The sequence below is a fragment of the Pelophylax lessonae genome, assembly GCF_965119305.1.
Source record: "Pelophylax lessonae genome assembly, chromosome: 6".
Classification (NCBI taxonomy): Eukaryota; Metazoa; Chordata; class Amphibia; order Anura; family Ranidae; genus Pelophylax; species Pelophylax lessonae.
This window is the reverse complement of record NC_138773.1, coordinates 170834142-170854472: the sequence shown is the minus strand read 5'-3', so window position 1 is coordinate 170854472 and position 20331 is coordinate 170834142. Positions and strand designations below refer to the sequence as shown.

At 41.4% G+C, this 20331-nt stretch overlaps 1 protein-coding gene across 3 annotated transcripts in view; it reads right to left on the bottom strand.

The window, feature by feature from the left end:
- The window catches only part of MYO1B (myosin IB), a gene marked incomplete at its 5' end in the record, with an annotated part of 358657 nt that overhangs the window by 267474 nt on the left and 70852 nt on the right, over window positions 1-20331 (bottom strand). For all 3 annotated transcript variants that reach the window (XM_082260037.1, XM_082260038.1, XM_082260039.1), the window contains one exon: window positions 1917-2032. In XM_082260037.1, the coding sequence (XP_082116163.1) occupies window positions 1917-2032 (116 nt within the window). The remainder of the gene's footprint in view (window positions 1-1916; window positions 2033-20331) is intronic.

The following is a 20331-nucleotide window of genomic DNA, read 5'->3' as shown; positions in this document are numbered from 1 at the left end:
CAGATTGGCTGCAGCGATGATCAGAGTATTCTGGCAGAGGAGGAGTCTCGCTGCCAGAAAACAATAGCGCAATGGGGGGGGGGGGGGGGGGAGATACCATTATTCACTTCAATATGTGTGGATGGGGGATTTTTTTTTTTTTTTTTTTTGATCAGTTGGCTGACCAGTTTTAGGTAAGTAACCACTGACAGCATTGATCTTTTAGCCATCTGTAAGAGGAGGTATTCTTGCCAATGACCACAATTGTAAACAGCAACATTCCCAGTGACCACTGCACTAATGCAGCGTGATCTGTAGATGCAGTAATTATTAGCAGGAGTTCTCAGTGACTGGAAAGTTATTTTAAGGGATCCTCCCTGGTTAAAGGCTGTCCTAGTGAGTCCTACTTATTAATGCGGTTTTTACCTTGTTCCTTGTTTTTGAGTATAAACCTCTGTATTCTTTTATATCAATTTGTGGTTGGTGATCATGGGAGTATTGGAACATAGTCTTGTATTTGCTGGTTCATTCAAGTTTGATAAAATAATTTTGTATTACATAAGGAATTACATCTTACCTAAATCACTGTTGTCCGCTAATAGAAATAATCAAGATGGCATTTGATGACTAAATGTGTGTTTCCCTAAATTCTTACAAAAGGCTCAAAGCCTTTACCCAGCCAGAAAATCTAGCCAACTCATGTCAGCCATTCAGCTGTAGAAATATTGCCTGAAAAATGTTTTACAGATAAAACAGTTGTTTGCCAGATATAAGCAGAGTTTCCTCACACTGAAGTATGTCAAATGTCTAAGTACCCAACACACATATGTTGCTCGATTTTTCTAAGCCTGCCTTTGTCAACCTTTTTAACAAGGAGGAACCCTTGAGAATGTGCTGGTCTCATAGAAGCATTGCCAAATAGTGTGATGGTCAGTGGGAAGAATGTGCCTCAAAATTGTGGTCCATGGGATGAATGCCCCTCTTACAGAAAGCTAAAAAGATCATCAATACCAGTAGTAACTTATCTGAGAAGCAGACAAAGCTCTTAGCTTTAAGGAATCCCTAGCATCCTCCGGAGGAACCCCAGGATTTACTTGAAACCCTAGTTGAGAAAGGCTTAACTATAACGCATACCAATTATTTTTCGTCATGTGACCTATTTTGAACTCTCATTGGCTGTCACTGCTAATTATAATCACTATATGAAGTCTGAGTATCCGGACAAATTAAATGACTGGAGATAAACTGGTTGTCTCTCTCAAACAAAAATTTGGCTTGGATGAAATATAGGGTGCACTCACACTGAGCAAGGAAACCATTCCCAAGTCCGAATGACCCCCCCTCCTCCGCTTGGTCTTTATTAAAACTGTGTTTTAAAATAAGTGTTCCTGGACACACTTAAATTAACAACACAGTGAACTTCTGTGCTCAGTGATTTTTTTTTCAGTTCTGCCTAAAAGCCAATAGATTCCTTCAGCCACATAAAAGAGGTGGATAGCGGAATCCTCATATTCTGAGAGCGGCACCCTCTGCTGTCAGAATACACTATTCACTGGCTGCAGCTGCAAATCGAGGACATTTTTCCAGCATGTTCCTTAAACAGAAGTCAATCAAATGATCCACTTCTGTCAAGCGGGGATAGCCACACACGGATCAAAATTCATCCACTTCCTGCTGAACTGGCCAAATTTCAATCAGTGCATGGCCAGCTTAACACCTACCTACAAGCAGAAACCTCAGAATGCATTACACAAAACTCAATGATGAGTATCCTCTAAGACCACCACACCACCTTGACAGTGCACTTTGAAAAGAGCAGGTCTTTATGACCTGTAGTTTCAACATCAGCTCAGCACAGATAAAACGAACAAAGACGCTGGTTATAAACAAAGAAAAGTAACTTTTTAAAATATGAAATGGAATAAAAATAAACTCACATGTGTGGACTAAGTTCATAGAAGTTTCGGTTTCGATATTCCTCCACTTTGTCAGGAGTAAAAATTGGCAGAGATCTGTATGGATTTACCGATATAACCACACTGCCGATGTAGGTCTGAAAGTAGAAAGAAACATATTGTATTACTTTTAGGACAAATGGTGCAAAGCATTTAGTATAATTATTGCTTAATGCCTAGCTGTAAGCAGTTAACAATAATGGCCTAAACCAGGGATCTTCAAACTATGGCCCTCCAGCTGTTGCGGAACTACACGTCCCATGAGGCATTGTTAAACACTGACTTTCACAGACATGACTAGGCATGATGGGAATTGTAGTTACTGAACAAAGTAAACAATGGCAGTCTTCAAAATTATATAGATAGATAGAGAGAGAGCTATATATATATATATATATATATATATATATATATATATATATATATATATATATAAATAAAAATAAGCTACTATTTATGGTAGATTAAAACTACCAAACAATAGCATATTTGCAGTCTGAGTTTTCTTAAAGTGTTAATAAGCCTTTTTTTTTTTTTTTTAATTAAAATAATAAACATTTATTTTACTTACCTGCTCTGTGAAATGCTTTTGTACAGAGCAGCCCCCATCCTCTTCTTTTGTGGTCCCAGGCCCAGGCCCCTCCTGTGCTCCAGACCCCTCTTTGTCAGTCGGCCGCTTTCCACGGGGGGCACTCATGCGTGCTAGCTCCTGAGCCGCCCTGTCTGCATCTATTGACACAGAGCAGGTGGCTCAGCCCTGCCCCCTGCATCACAGCCAATGGTTCCCGCTGCTATCAATCTGCCCACAGAAGAGGGAGATAGCAGGGAGAGCTGCTGCTCTCATGCACATCACTGCATCGGATCGGGCTCATATAAGAAAAAAGGGAGGGGGGGAGCTCTGGGGGAGATGCAGCACGGTGATTTTTCCCCTTAAGGCTTTAGAACTAGAGCTTTAAAATGATGATTGGCTACATTTACTATGCCACCGCAGTTGTTCCTGCCAAGAGGGCTGCCTTTGCAGGACTAGAGGCATGGCAGCCTCTGAGGTCACAGATTGCCTATGAGACTGCAGGCATGCCATGCATTAGTATGGTGACCTGTAGAGCCCATTGAAGAAATGGAACACAACCTAAGCACACTACTATAGATCTGCTTTGGTGGTTAACATGGTCAAGAACAGGAAACCCTGTATCCTCGAGGGGACTTGCAGGATGACAGGGTATTTAGTCAGATTTGCTCATCATACACACATACAAGAACACCACAGAATCCCTGTCTGCAGCAATTGAATAATTCTGAGGGTCCATTCAAACCTAACACAGTGGGATCTATATTTGACTGCACTCCAACTACATAGACAGTCCAAAAGCAAGGTATTCCTATGGACATCGTTGACACTATTGCAGTGCAGTCAAAAAAAGTAGAGCATGCTGCATTTTTTTGCACCACAAACGCACTGCAACGCATCACAGTGCACGCAGAAGCTCAGTGAAAGAAGGAAGTGAACTCGCAGGACAATTGCAGATAAAAAAAAAAAACTCACCAACCGCAAGTAAATGCGCTTAAAACTTACATAAAATGCATGCAGAAAAAAAAACACGCAGTAGATTTTGTGAAAAAGCCCTGCTCCTGTCTTCAGAGGATCATGTTGCCTGCACAAAAACTTCAAAGTTAGATCAAGCAACATAAGGACCTAGATAGATGGGCTTGGGGTGTTTACTGTCAATTTATCAGTTTGAGACGCTTCATTCAGAGTTCACTGACAGGGGCAAGGGACAAAAATACTGAGCAATTGAGAAGTATCTGAAGATAGTCCCAAATCTTTGGTAAGACGGGAAGAAAAAAAGTCTTCTGCAGCGGTCCCGGATTATACCATACACAAGGGAATGTACTACATCTGAACAAAAGACAAACAAGATAAAAAAAAAACACGGTTACGAGCACACCTTGTGCAGTTAAACCTCCAATGATTCAAGTATTAAAATCAACATTGGTTCCACTTACATATTTCATGAACTAAAAGCACCTTGAAAGCAGTCCCATCTTGCAGAAGTTGTAGCACCCCTCACATTTTGGCCAGTAATGTGCAGTGATTAATCAAGATGAAGTCTGAGCCTAGGTTTACACGGATGCGTGCAAAACACCACATGTGATTCGCACAGAATCGCACCGCATTACATGCGATCTCTGTGCGTGTGGTGCGACTTAAGCCATACATTTCGTATGGCTCAAAACTCATCTGCACCAAATGGTGCAGGACCCTTATTTCCCCCCTCCTGAATCGCATCATATGGGTGTTCACACCTATGAGATACAATTCTGGCAATCGCACTGCATTTTGTTATCGGTTTTGGGGTGTCGTTAATCGAACTTTGACACCCGTATAGAAACATTGACACCGTGTGATTGCCTTGCAGTGCGATGCAGGGAAAACGCCCATCTTTCCCTCCGCCTCACAGGAAGGGATGTCGGGCTGACAGGAAGTAGGAAGTGGAGCCCCACAGAGTCCTCCACTACCACAGCACCACCAGACCGGCTGCCAGAAAACAGCCTCCACCATAGGCGTGCGCACAGGGTGTGCCAGGTGTGTCTGGGCACACCTAAATCACCCCTTGTGGTGCAGATTCCCCCTATTTTAGACCCCTGATATTTCACCAAAGCTCCCTAACTGGGCTAACAAAAAAAATTATATTGTAAAAAAGAATAAAAAAAATAACAATAAAATTACAGACACCGATCTCTAACCTACTGACACCATACGTATATACACACGGATATGTGTGTTTGAGCTTTGGGGTGCACACCCTAATGCAATAGGCTGCGCACACCTATGGCCTCCACGCACCACCAGCACCCCTCCTTTCTGCAACGGTAACCAGGACAAGAAGATGGATGATCCCATTCACCTACCGTACCGGCCTTTACTTACCTAAGAGTAAGTCACTATGTGTTTTTTGTATTAATAATCCTTATGCTTCCCTAAGCTGGCGCTGCTTTCTTTCTGTTTATTCTCCTCAGAGCCTCTCCTTCTGGCAGCCGCTTTTTGTGGGCCCCCCTCCCCCCTTCCACCTCATCCTTTTTTATATTTTTCTACCCATTTTTTACTTTCTATATTTTTACCTCTTTACCTCATGGTATGCCACCCACCAACATCAGAGAGTGACATGTAATCATTGACTTGATGCAGGGAAAAGCTTGTGCTTGTTTGTGTGCTAGTGTTGGGCCACATTCATCCACATTCATAGTCGTGTTGGGCCGCAGGTTGAAAACCCTGGGTTTAACTGCACAAGGTGTGCCCTTCCCTGCTTTTTTCTTGTTTATTTTTTTGCTCATTTAACAACTCCGGGGAAATAATTTAGGCATATAGTCACACTACATTCCATATATGATCTATACAGAGAAAGAAAAACATAACCTGGAAAAGTGGGACTTCAAGGAGTGATTCCTCAAAAAATAACCAAAGAAAATTATATAAAATACAATCTTTATTAAATATAAATTGCTAAAACCGCCAATGGTGGGCAATACAAGACAACGCATATGAATAGAGAGAGAAATGTACAATGCCCAAAAGGAGGTAACATTAAGAACCAGTGATAATAATGTAACAATTATGTAGATATTTGAATATACGTCATGATGGGAGTATTGTTGGTATCTTTATGTAGACAACCTCCTAGCCTTAACATGCTTCGCTAAACAGCTTCATCAGGAAATGGGTGATTCTGGTGTATAACCAATTCAATTTAAAGCAGAAGAACCACAAATGCATCCTGGCTATGTGCGTAGGCCTCATGCACACCACAGGGCGTTTTTACCGCTACTTTAAGGAGCCCCAGGCGTTTTTTTTTGGTTTTTTTTGCAGCTTAAAAATGTCCCTACATGTTATTCTATGGCCTCATGCACTAACAGGCTTTTAGGAGCTGTAAGTGGCATAGGCGTTTTTAACCACTTGCCGACCGCCGCACGACTATTTACGTCGGTGGTCAGCTACTCACAGGCAGAGCGACGTAGGGCTACGTCGCTAGCCTGTGAGGGCCTAGGGAGCGAGCGCGCGCCGCTGGAGGCGCGCTCCCGCGTGGTCACGGTCCACCCTGCGCGGGTGACCGGCGGACCCGATGTCCGCCAGTCACTCGCGATCGTCGGGTGGAGAGGGAGAAAGGCAGGCGGTTAATGTAAACAAGCCGCCTGTCATTCTCCCCTGTGTAGGAATGGTGATCACTGTTCCTACACCTCAAGCCACAGCCAATCACAGTTAGAATCACGCCCCTAGGGACACAAATAACCCCTCCCTCTCAAAAAAAGTTAACCTCTTCACTGCCAGTGTAATTTTACAGTAACAGTGCATATGTATAGCACTGATTACTGTAGAAATGTCACTGGTAACCCCAAAAGTGTCAAAAAAGTCAGTCAAGGGTCCGATCTGTCCGCCGCAATGTCGCAGTCCCGCAAAAAAAAAAAAAAAAAAAAAAAAAAAAAAAATCGCAGATCGCTGCCATTACGCGTTAAAAAAAAAAACAACAAAAATGACAAAAATCTTTCCCTTTGTTCGTAAACGCAATAACTTTTGCGCAAACCAATCAAAATACGCTTTGCGATTTTCTTTACCAAACATATGGTAAAAAAAATTGGCCCAAAATGTTAAAAAAAATTTAGATTTTTACTTTTTTTTGGGGGGAATTTAATATAAAAAAATGTGAAAAATAGTTTTATTTTTGCAAAATTGACGCTGTTTTTTTGTTTTTAGCGCAAAAAGTAAAAATCGCACAGGTGATCAAATACCACCAAAAGAAAACTCTGTTTGTGGGAAAAAAAGGACGTCAAATTCATTTAGGTACAGCGTTACACGACTGCGCAATTGTCCGTTAAAGTCACGCAGTGCCGAATCGCAAAATAGGCCCTGGTCAGGAAGGGGGTAAAATCTTCCGGGGCTTAAGTGGCTAAGCTGTAAAAAAAAACCCCAGGGCCAGCGCTTTCTGGAGCAGCAGCGTTGAGCTTTAAAAACGTCTGACCCTTCTAAAGGCTACATACAGCGTTAGGCCACGCCAGACGTTTCTAAGCTGTAGTAGGTTGATTTGAAGTTGGAAAATACCTCAAGGAGGTTAGAGAAAGGCTGCTAAACCCCAATAACCGTAATGTAAGAGGCAGATCTATTATGACTTGACAGATACAAAAATCTTACAGCTCCTGGAACACCGGGGCTGGAGCCAGGGGTAGGTCAGAGCCAATGCCAGATAGGCGATACAGGTAGTTTAGCTTACATAAACGAAGGGGTTGAAAATAGATTAACCACCTGCTGGCCAGGGCAATCTTTAATATTTTTCATACATACGGTAAAATCCGCGTTTTTTTGCTAGAATATTACTTTGAGTCAATATTACATAATTTCTTAAAGCAGAGGCCCTGGAGAACAAAATGGTGGCTTTTTCAATTTTGTTACGTTATTTTTTTGTTAGGTTAATTTGTGTAGCCATTTATCAAATACTATTTTTCAAGAAAAAATACACAAATGCATTTTAGTGCACACAAACAATTTTTTGGTGAAATATAAAAGACGATGTTGTGTTGAGTAAATAGATACCAAACCTGTCAAGACTCAAAACTGCTTGTGACCATATCATGCTACCTACATTTTATTTATAGACGAGGCTTTAAAAGCATTTACAAAAGTATCATTGTAGAATTAATTACAAATGATGACCCTAGAATTATTGCTTTCACTCTGACATTTGTAGGGATACCTCACATGCGTGGTGCAACCACTGTTTACACAAATACTTACAAGACCAATTTGCATTTTTGCACTTGCATGTATGTGCATCAATTTTTTCTTTCCCAATTTAACCTTATTGGTATTCCAAGGGGGGCTAATAACAAGTCCCCTATGTGATAGCTTTGGGAAGGGAACAGGTACTCTTAATGCTGATATCAGAGGACTATTAGACCCCCTATGTCTCCCCTGCCTTCCAGTACATCTAAATCAAACACAAATTCTACTTGACTAGTTGCTTCCCTAGCTGTAGCAGCCAGGGAATGACAACTCTGAAATCGGAAGGGATTCAATTATTGGGGCTTCCAACTTCATTAGTTACAGTGAAAATCTGGGATAGGATCTCCTCTGTAAAAACTGCCAAGATCACATTTACTGAACAGTTGATCGCGGGCTGTAAAAAGATCATGGCTGTAGTTGCAAGTAGGATGTTTAATAAAAGGTCTAGCTAAAAAAATACCAGGGAAAAAATATTCACAAACTGCAATGAGATATGCAAATGGTAGGGATAAATTAATGGGAATGTAGAGTGGGGGAAATCAGCTGAAACTTATCAACAGTGTTTTCTTTTAAATGGTGATCTGGCCAGTAGTTTAACCCCACTCTGGATGAAGGAGCACAGGGGGTACCTTTGGACAGCAGCATTGTAAGTCTGAGGGGAGTGTTAGATGTACTAGCAGGTTTAGAACAACAAATTAAAGCCAAACTCCAGCACACACTTTTTAAGCAGTTAAAGCAACAGTTTTTGTTTTCCTTTTGGGGAAAAAAAGGTTTTAATAAGTAAATAAAAGCTGATCATTTTAAAGCAGAGTTCCGGCCACATACAACTTTTTTAGATAAAAAAATACCCCCTAATCCTAATCTATCCCTAATTACCCCAACACTAACCCCACATTACAGGTCATTACAGTAAACATATAAAGATAAATACTTACCTTTAAAATTGATTGCAGAGCGCGGACATCTCCGTTGTGGGCGTCTGAAGCCGCTGTGTCCTTCTTCATGGAACTTGCTACCCAGAATGCCAATTGCAATCTCGCGCATGGGCTGTAGATTGCGATCGGCATTCTGAATAGCAGCTGGGCCGTTCTCATTGCATCCTGGGATTGATGACGCTCATCTCCCAGGAAGCAATGCGAAGAAGGAAGGGACGTCGGCGGCCGTGTCCGCAGAGGGAGAAAGAGGAAGGAAGGTAAGTATATTTGCATTAAAAACAAGGTAAGTGAAAAGAAAAATAAATTGGCATTATCCAATTCTTTTTCAGGTACTTTAAAGCAAGGGCACAAGCAAAAAATCATTTTTAGGGTGGTTCTCCACTTTAAGCACCCCTGTCAGTGTTAAATGGTTTGTCTAAACCCTCTATATACACCCTCCAGTAGTCTGGAAGTCGTGTTAGGCTAACTAGCCAGATACAAACCCTGCCTCACCATCTTAGGGCTCATTCACACTAGCTCCGCTAGGCTGCATTGGCCTCACTATCCCAACGCACTGGCAAGGCAATCTGCTTTGTGTCTGGTTTCGGTTAACACCAATACACTGCGCATTGGTGTGTGCTGAAAAACATAGGATCTGTTGCATTTTTCCACAATGCATTCGGATAAACTATAAGACAAAGCAACATGCTGCTGTGCATAGAATTGCGGTATAAAGTTATTTTTTAAGGGAAGAAAAAAAAACTGCAAAGTTTTGATAACATAGAGCAGCAAACAAGCCCGCTGGCATGAATGGGCCCCAACTTCTGATTAGGTGTTCTCTGCTATTGGAAGTATATATAAAGTGATAATAAAGGCTTAAAAAAAAAAAAAACACATGTCCTACTCCCCTGCTCTGTGTAGTGTTTTTGCACAGAGCAGCCCCAATCCTCCTCTTCTCTGGTCCCTCACTGGTGCTCTTGGCCCCTCCCTACCTACCGAATGTACCCAAAGCAAGCAGCTTGCAGTGGGGGCACCCAAGCAGGCTTGTTCCTGACCGTTCCACACACTGTGTCCTAATGGCTCCTACTGTTGTCTCAGCCAATGAGGAGGGAGAGCCCCCGGATAACCGAGGCTCTCGTGCACATCACTGGATCGAGATGGGGCTCAGGTAAGTATTAGGGGGGCTGGGGGGACTGCTGCACACGTTTTTATTTTTACCTTTAGGCATAGAATGTCTGAAGGTAAAAAAAACATTGAGCCTTTAGAACCACTTTAAGGTTCAAGGGATTTAAACACTGAATTTTACCCACTACAGGCAAGGGAAGTTAACTAAGGCTTTTATATAAAATATAAAGTATTGATTTGGCAGAACACCATTTATCAATTTACCTAAAAATATCATGCTGGTATTTGAATATAGCATCTTACGATTACCATATTTAATCGGCGTATAACATGCACTTTTTCCCCTGAAAATAGGGGGCAAATCGGGTGTGCGTGTTATACGCTGATATTCAAACTGGCTGCCTCGGAAGGTAAGGGGCGCCGCATTACACAGAGTTGGGATCTCCTGTGTACTCAGCGCTCGTAGTCACACACAGTCCCGCCTCTTGGACTGGCTCTTAGGATAGACGTCATATGTCCCAGCATTGGACCAGTGTTCGGTCTATCATAAGAGGCAGGACCGTGTGTGACTGAGCGCCGAGTACACAGGAGATCCCTCTGTGTAATCCGGCACAGATCAGGCTGCAAGTATGGGCAATGGCAAGGCTGCAATAAGGGAAGTAATGGGGCATCTGTCCAATAGGGACAAAAACAGAAGCACAATATTAGTTGAGGGAGAACTTCTGCCATTCTTTTTACTGACATCTTTTGCCTTCCTGTCCCATTTACACTCATACCTCCCATTTTTTGTATGGGAATCACAGACCGTCAGCACTGAATAATCTCCTTAAGAGTTATAGAACTAAAAACCTGACAGATTTTGTACTAATTCCCACTCAATGCAAAAATTAAAAAATACAACTGACTGGAGTTAGGCTTTAAGGGTATATTTAACAACTTGCAGATATTGGGCAATTAAACACCCTGAAAAGCTTGAATAAAGCACACAGCATGGACAAGGTGCTCCCTTATCCCTATGCCACTGCTGATGGATCTTAAAGTAAAACACTAATCAGAATGTCCCTTCAAAAATAAATTTTTACACAAGTTATTTGTTTTGTTCATCTGCAGTTCCAAGGGATAACTTTTGATCTGCATATGTTGTCAGTTAAAGCACCTCTACTAGCTAAAAAATAATATATAGTGTAATTAAGTATAAAATAATGAATAAAATGTGTTCCTATTTAACCCCCTTTATTAACCCTCAACTTAAACCAGCCCTAAATAAACACTTTTTTTTTTAATAGTCGTAGTTTTAACCATTACTATTGAATAGGTTTCCATTTTCATTCTTTTTTTTTTTTGTTCTGTTTTCATGTTTTATTTTTAAAAAATGTGCAGAATTTAAAGAAATATTGATAAATTCACAGTGCTTTGTATCAGAATTCTAATTTTAGTGTCAAATGTGGACAATTACAGAATGAAATGTATACTTTTTATCCACAGTAAGCGTTTTAAAACTTGAAAATAAAAAATGCACAATTTCTAGTTTTGTTGCTCATTGACTGCATAGAACAGGCATGTCCAACCTGCTGCCCGGAGCCGCAGGCAATGCAGCCCACTGCCCCCAGACAATTTTTTATTTTTTTTTGCTGGGGAGGAAGGAAGTTTAGTCAGGGGCACGGCCACGGCGGCTTCCAACTAAGTGTAGGCAGAGGCTGCCTCGGAGGGGATCATCCACTAGTTGTGTTAAATTAGTGCAGGGGGGGGAGGCGCGGCAGCTCAGGAAGGGCGCATCGCCGTTTTATTACTTATATACCATAACTATAGTATATATTTTATATGCAGCCCGAGAAAATTTCTCTACACTCAATGTAGCCCAGAGAAGCCAAAAGGTTGGACACCCATGGCATAGAACATTGTAATGCAAAACGTAGACATCAAAAAGGTGTGAGGAATGAACATGTTATGGGTTCTACAGAAAATTCCTAAGGCCTCATGCATACTGGACATTATAAAATTGCCAGTAGCGTTCGCTGTAGAATGAGCTTTGCAGTGTTTTTCAGCTGTATCATTTTTTAGCAAAACTATACTCAAGAGTTTATGGCTCAAAATCGCTGATAAACCCCATTTTTCAGCTTTTATTAGAGTTAGTGTTTTTACAGTTGAAAAACTACTCTCAAACCCACTATTTTTTATTTTTTTTTCCAGCCAGAAAATGCCCCCGCCAAAAAAACGCTGATAACAGCCTATGGGTGCATGGACACATGATAGCATGCTGAGGAGTAGTGATCGACTGATATCGGATTTTCGTTGCCGATACTAATTATTTGGCCATTGGATATCGATATTGGCCGATATTTTTGTACATTTAAAAGATTTTCTTTTTTTATTTTTATACTTGACAGGGTACTGTTGTGGAGGGATCTGGGGGTCTAAAAGACCCCAAACCCCTCATCTGCACTTAAAAGGATTCAAAACAGCCAAGTTTGGCTGTTTTGAATACAGTCATTTTTTTTAATCTGGTGCCCAATACTCTGAAGTGATGTCATGACATCACTTCCGGGTTTTTACATGGAGACCCATCAGAGCCGAATGCGTATTTGATCGGGTTTTCTCTTCGGCGGCCATGCAGGCTGGTTGCCCAGGTCTCCCGGTGGGACGTGGAAGGCGGGAGGGGGGGGTGAACCGTCCCCTCCCGCTCCTTGTAATGACAGCCGAGCGGGTTCTCAGCCGCATCGGTTGTCATTACAAGACAGCCGGCCGTCGGCTATGGACGCCGGTACCAGGGTGATGCCTCTAGCTGCAGGCATCACTCCGGTACAGCACTTTCCCGAAATATCGGCAATATCGGTAACCTCAGGGGCCGATTCCGATATATATTGGGGAAAGTGCAGATCAGCCCTCGATATATCGGTCGATCCCTACTGAGGAGTTTACTGGCTGCAGACAAAAATGTCTGAAGCCAAAAACAGCAGCTGTAAAAACGTCAAATGTGCATGAGGCCTAAAAGTGATTTGTAAGGCTCTAAACAGATATGAGAGAGCAGTTGCACAAGCATGCAGGACAAGACCACTTTCTACTCTCTACTCTCTACCATCTTAAATGCAAACAAAACAGCTTGTTAAGTTTGTGTGTAAAATGGACGGGAATTCATTGGCTGAGTGAAGTTATTTCTAAACTATCACTTCTAATCTCTGGCTCGTTACCAATGGATTTGGAGTATATCCTTATCTTGAATATGCAGTTTATTTTGAGCATCAGTTCACAAAAAATTGAATGCCATGGAACTAAAGAGCGTTGAGAAAAGGGCAGCTAAATTTAAAAGACTTATGGAGGACCTTGATTATGAGAAAATGTAACTAAAATTTCCTAATTTGATCTCTTCTGGTATGTTAGAAATAGCATTAAAAAAATATATGTTTTATCTGCTTAAATACCATTAAAAGAGTTGGGTTATATCTGTTCAGTGAAGTGAAAAAATACCTGTGGCTCCTGCCGGAAAACTTATCAGCAGAAAACTTCCTGCGTGCTTTGCCTTTGCAGCATTTTTAGTTAGCATAGTTTCCAGCCTAATACAAGGACTACAGAACACATCCCTGCAAGGTTATGGAGATGTAGCACCCTACAAGGTAGGTGCTAGGTAAAGTGTAGTAGGCCTTGGCTGCTTATCAGCAGGGCCATGATTTTCAGCTAGGTTGTCATGGTTCCCAGGTGTGGCTATTGGGACTGGGGAGTCTCCCCACGGTACTCAATGAGGGCTCTCATTGGGCAGTGGAGGAAACCCAGCCAATGGCTCACCCAGGCTTGTATCTACCCCAGAAAGGCAGATTCTGCCGCACAGAATTCTGGGAGTGGGTATAAGTTTGAGGGAATCGTCTTTGGCGGGAAACAGAGTCCCAGGAGGGAGAGTGCGGCTGTCTGTCCTCCTGTCAAGATGAATCAGGTGTCCCGGGCAGCTTGCCTGAGGGGACAGAGGGCTGAGCTGAGCTGCAGAGAGGATCCGGTGTGCTGAGGACCAGCGGAGCGGAGAGGGGTCAAGTTTCAGGAAAGCATTCCCAGTCGTGAGTACTGCAAACTGCCCCTGGGGGTCTGCCTAGTGAGAGGGGACCACTCCGAAGAAGGTCAGAGGGATCCGGGAGCTAGCTAGCCGGTGCAGGTGTTGACCCTGAAGAGTAAAGGGGATGCCAGTGGTTGGGCCCTATTCAGTGTACAGTGGAAGTGTACAGTGTGTAGTGTACAGTGTTGAGAGTTGCAGCATTACAAGAGGCTACTTCAGTACTCCTGTCAGAAGGACAGGAGGGAGCTGTCAAGGACTTCTGAGCTAACCAGAGTGTCAGAAGTCAGTCTTCAGTACAGCAAGTCAGTGATTTCAAGAGCAAGCAAGAGTTAGTTGGCATTCAGCCGGCATCAAGTCAGCGCTGAAAGGCATTTTTTTCTCAAGTGTCCCAGTTTGTACCTAGTTGAGCCAGAGGAGTATCCCACTCATTCCCTTCTCCCATCACCATATAAAATAAGCAAAACAAAGATGCCGGATTGTTCCTTGATTTAGATCTCACACTTGGGCAATCAGTTTAAATGTGCTGTTGGTGTTACCGGTGACCAAGGCAGACCCACATTAGGCCCAATGCCTGGAAATCCTGCTACAGAGAAAAGGAGGATGGAGGGTTTGTAGTCCTGTCCTATGGCGACATACCTATGTTTTTCCATAGATATAGTACAATAAATGAGCACGGTCACCCTAGGGCAGGAAGTGTATTACTGGTAGAAACAAGGAATAAAAATCTAATCCAGCCTCCACATTTAAGGATTTGTAAACTGCAATATATTTTTTTGTTCTTAGGTTTAGATATGCTTTCACTTATTCACCCTTAAAAGAAGCAATCAAGGAGAAATACACTCACCACAAAACATATGGGAGTTCTCTTTGCAAATTACCAACTCTCTGTATGAAGAAAGTGTTATTTACAGTAATCGCAGTGAATATGTGGATTTTGTTTTTCCACAGGAACTGGTTCTACCACTAATAAAAATATTAAAGGGGTTGGAAACAATCCTAAAAAGGCACAAAATATAAACTGCTTCTTATATATAAAAAAAAAAAATGGAACAACAACGCATAGTAAACTGTTTTACGAGTGCCTTTAGGCATCAGGAAGGTTTTTTTATCCTGTTAAAGCAAACTGGACCATACTTCATAATACTTCTTGCCCTCCGATGTTAATGGACATGCGTTAAATTTTTTTTTTTTTTGTAACCATGCGACTGAAATGGTAAATAATTTGAATGACAAATCTTGCCAGTTTCAACTTATTTTCTACAGATGGGCAGTATGAAAAAAGAGAATAGTTCAGATAGCAGCACAAATACTAAAGTATGCAATAGATGTAAAAAAGGTAAAGAAACTAACCAAGTATGAAATTAAATATAATTTTCAGTTAGCTAGCACAGTGTCTAAAAAAAAAAAAAATATCTTCTGAAATGCTAGCATACATTAGATCATCACAAAGACACATGGCAAATAATTACTAGTTATTGCCAGATGTATGTTGGCTGGCAGGATTCTTCCCACTAAATTACTACCAGCTTTATTTATTCTTAAGCGGACATGTTGCACCGAAGTTAATGGACAGGGGACATTTATGAAGTAAGTATTTCTTAGGAGGATAGGAAGAAAGAAGTATAGAATATGCATTAAAAACTACTGTAGAGTGAGCATCAGGATCTCTTCCTCAGTCGCGTATTGAATAAGCGCTCGGGCTTTTCAGAAGGCCAGTTAATTCTGGGTGGCGACTTTATAGTACCATTAGAACCCGCTATTGACACATCGTCGGACTGCTCCTCCATCCCTTATGGCTCTTGTAGGTGTATATTTTAAGCATTTCACTGAGCTCAGCTAGTAGATGTATGGGGATTACAAAATTTGGGCGAAAGGGATTATACATTCTACTCTTCCCCTCATAAATCATACTCACGGATTGATTACTTTTTCATTCGCCAATTACACGCTGTAAGGAACTCTGCCATCGGCTCCATTCCATTTTCGGACCATGCACCCATCATCTTGATGCTTGCACTCTCCGAAGTCCCATCCTTTAGAACATGATTTTAGAAACTAAATGAGAGTCTACTTCAGACTCCTGAGGTTTTAGAGGAGGTCTCAAAGAGTTGACCTCGTACTTCCAAACGAACGACCTTCCAGACTGTGACCCAGGTATACTTTGGGAAGCACAAAAAACTGTAATGAGGGGAATCCTCAAACATGGATCGCGCCTTAAAAAAATACAAGAGAGACTAAACTCTCTCGACAAATATCCATAATCTGGAATCTCAACAGAAACAAACATTGGATGTGTCCTTAGAATGGGACCTCATGGACCTTCGGAGACCAGTCATGGACTTACAACAAAGCAAAAGCAGTCCTACAGACATGTCATAAAATACACTATATATCAGGAAACAATTATGGAAAACTTTTAGCTAAGTCAATAAGGGACCAGAGATTAGCAAATGAAATCCCCCAACTTTTATCCTCGACAGGGCAAAAAGTTGCAAATGTTGCCTTTGCTAAGCAAATTGCCAAGGAATTCAGGGATTTTTATTCTTCCCTGTATAACCTATCAGACCTGTCCACTACACAGGTACAGATTGATGAGTATATCACCTCATCCTAGCTCCCTAAACTCTCTTCTGAAATTCGAGAAATAGAGGAACCCTTTACAAATCGAGGAACTCCAGCTCCTTTAAAATAAGTAAAGCCCCGGGCCTTGATGGCTTCACCTTACAATACTACAAAACTTTTCCTCCCACTCTAGGGCCACACATGGTGAATTTATTCAATGAACTTGGATCGGGAACATCCTTTCCCAGAGACACTTTGAAAGCTCATGTCTCCTTCATTCACAAGGAAGGCAAAGGCACAACCACATGTGGTAGTTACAGGCCTATATCCTTACTAAACATTGACCTTAAACTATTCACTAAGATTCTAGCCACACTACTTGCACACCACTTGTAGCAAATTGTCCACTGCGATCAAGTAGGGTTCATTCTATCGTGGGAAGCACGCGACAACACGGTTAAAGTGCTAAATGTGATTCATGTAGCTAATACAACCCACACCCCCTGTGTAAATTCCTTAGGCTGGATACACACTAAACAACTTTTGTTGTTTGATTTCCTTTAGATTTACCTTCAACTATGTAGAGCAAGGGCCTGCCTGATTGCAAACATGTTGAAAGTGTTTAGGTTTGACCTCATATTACATGGTTTTTGGTAAATCTAAAAAGGAAAAAATCTAAACAGATATGTATAGTGTGTATCCAGCTTTAGTACAGATGCCGAGAAAGCATTTAATCAAGTGAATTGGAAATTTATGTTCTCAGTGTTACGCCAATTAGGTTTGGGAGACAATATGATACATTGGATTATCCGAATATACTCCACTCCGACAGCCCAGTTCAAAGCAAATAGTCTTATCAGACTCATTCCTTATACCTAATGGAACTAGACAAGGGTGTCCCCTTTCCCCCCTTCTTTTTGCTCTGTGCTTGGAACCATCCCTTTGCAAAATTTGCCTTAATCCGGATATCAAGGGTGTAACCATCGGAGATCTATTATGTAAGGTCTCAGCATATGCAGATGGCCTGCTTTTTTTCCCCTTACTAACCCAGCAGTGTTATTTCCAAACCTTCTCCGAGAATTCAAACTATATGGCCGATACCCCAATTTGAAAATCAACTTTGGCAAATCGGAAGCCATGGGAGTAGGAGTTCTTTTACCTCTTCTACAGATCTAAATCATTTCAATTCAAATGGACGGACTTGGCCCTACAATGCTTGGAAACATACATGGTGCTGTAGGCCTGAACTTTAATGTAACAAATATACCTTTTTTTTTTTTTTTTTTTTTTTTAAAAAGAAGACTTGACAACAGACTTGCTGGATTGATTGGCCGCGGCCATTTATTAAAATATAAATACAATATATACTTAAAATGGTTCAGCTCAAGAGCTCGAACCAACCAAACTCCACACACAAATGTAATGCAGCTTAGCCAAAGAGCTCAAACTGCATATCCAATAACTTAAAATAAAAAACCATTCCAATTTAGGAATTTACAAAAACAAAATGACCGCGACAATTGGGGGCGGGAGGGAGGGAAAAAACCTTCTTCCTCTGCTCCCGCTGACTGAGCCAGGGCTCACTTAAACTTCTTCTTTTATAGGCAACTGATTAACATAACGGTATTCAAATTTGACCAATTACCTTTTAGTGACCAGTATTTTACCAATCTATTTCATCCCTTTAACTGACCAATTGTATTTCTATGTTTAATGACCAATAACCTTAATACTTTAAAAAACTGACAATTTTTCCTTAACTATTGTCAAGCCACAGCCCCATATATGCTGATTGGGTACTTTTGGACCCCATCTGCATATTCATGGTGCTGTAGGCCTGAACTTTAATGTAACAAAACATACCTTTTTTTTTTTTTTTTTTTTAAAAAGAAGACTTGACAACAGACTTGCTGGATTGATTGGCCGCGGCCATTTATTAAAATATAAATACAATATATACTTAAAATGGTTCAGCTCAAGAGCTCGAACCAACCAAACTCCACACACAAATGTAATGCAGCTTAGCCAAAGAGCTCAAACTGCATATCCAATAACTTAAAATAAAAAACCATTCCACCGGCCAAACACATAATTCATGTGTTTGGCACCACCACCACGCCAGCGGCCTTCTCAACACAAGTCTGTATATCAAGATTTAAAATATCATTAGCTATGTCAGATAAATGTATCATATCAGACCTATAAAATCCTAAAAGCCCACCTTCAAGATCAGAGTGTCGAAAAGAAAAACCCGAAATTGAAGGTAGAAATTTGGAAACCGCTCTATTAATCCGTTTCCTACTTGTACTCCATAAGGACGAAGCTCAGCACGTTTGTAGGCCCAATAAATGTACGAGTGGCCAATCAACCACACTACTTTAGGAGTACCTGAAATTTAAATGCATGCGTTAGGCCTGATGTATGATCTAAATGCTTCAGATTGCCATCTGCCAATAGCTTTAATGGTATCTGAAGAAAAGCCAAATTTAGCCGCAGTAGTAGCAGCACCCATCCTGAAAGAGTGTGCAGATATTGGCAGGTGGCTTAAGTGCAAAAACGACAGACAACGTTTCAAAACATAATTAAACTGATAAACTGTCAAAGGGGAACCCCGAAATATGCACAAAAAATTGGGGGAAAGGCAAAGGCCGAACCCTAACATATGCAATAGACCATAACACCGGACAAATATTTCCAGAAGAACACTTGCGAAGAGACACCCAATTGCCTTTCCCCAACCTATCAGTTTTACTATGCCTCAGAAAAATACGCAATTTGCCATCTAAAATAGACACATCCGAAAAAAACAAGCCATTTGCAGCATGCTTAGCAGTAGCCAACAGCTCCGAAATTCGGAATGCGCCGAAATAACAGACACAAAATGCGCATTTGAACAACAAACTTTCATATGCGGAAGAACAAACTGTGTCAACCGCTGTGCAAAGTTGACCCAAAAGAGACAGAGATATAGCAAACCTCCGATCATGTGTGACCACCGACCTGCGATACCCCTTCAACGCGGTCCTTACTGAAAAAAAGTCCATAAAAGAAGGACTTCCATTCAGTTTAGCAAAAAATGAAACACCAGATAAGGATTTCAAAATATGAGAGTAGGAATAATTCTTTTGCATCAAATAATTCAAAAATTGTAGCACCACATTTTCATGAAAAGAATTAGGGGCAAATTTCATTTCACGCAGAAAAGAAAGCCACAATTCCCAAGAAGAATGGTAAGCACGCCAGGTAGAAGGTGCCAATGCATTACAAATAGCTGAATCAACTGCGCTCATACCAGGCTCCAAAGGTGAGGAGGGCAAGGTAGGCCAACAACATCCGCTCCTGGCGCCAAAGCATGGAAACGGTCCATCTGCTGACGAGAAAGGGCATCAGCGACATCATTAGACAACCCAGGAACATATTTAGCCTTAAGCCAAATATTAAATCTCAAGCACAACAAAACTATATGTCGCAACACTGAAATCACTGGGAGAGAACGAGAAGCCAAACAATTCACTGCAAACACTACACCTTTATTGTCTGAATGTAAACGAATGCGCTTGTTACGAAATTCAGGGGCCCACAATTCCAATGCAACAACAACCGGAAATAGTTCCAACAATACAATACTAGAGGTAAGTCCCCTAGAAATCCAGGTAGGATGCCACTTACAAGCAGACCAACGTCCGTCCCAGAATGCACCATATCCATGGGAACCAGCAGCATCGGTAAACAAATTAAGAGCAACTGACGAACAAAAACAGTCCTGCCACAAGGAAGAACCATTAAATTCATCCAAGAACCGTAACCAAATCACCAGATCTTCTCTAATCTCAGAAACAACCCTTATAAAACGATGAGGCCCTACTAAACCAGAAATGGCCCTATACAATCTTTTAGAAAAAACTCTACCCATAGGCAATACTCTGCAAGCAAAGTTCAACATACCAAGAAGAGACTGGACTGTCTTAAGTCTCACTTTAGGTTTGC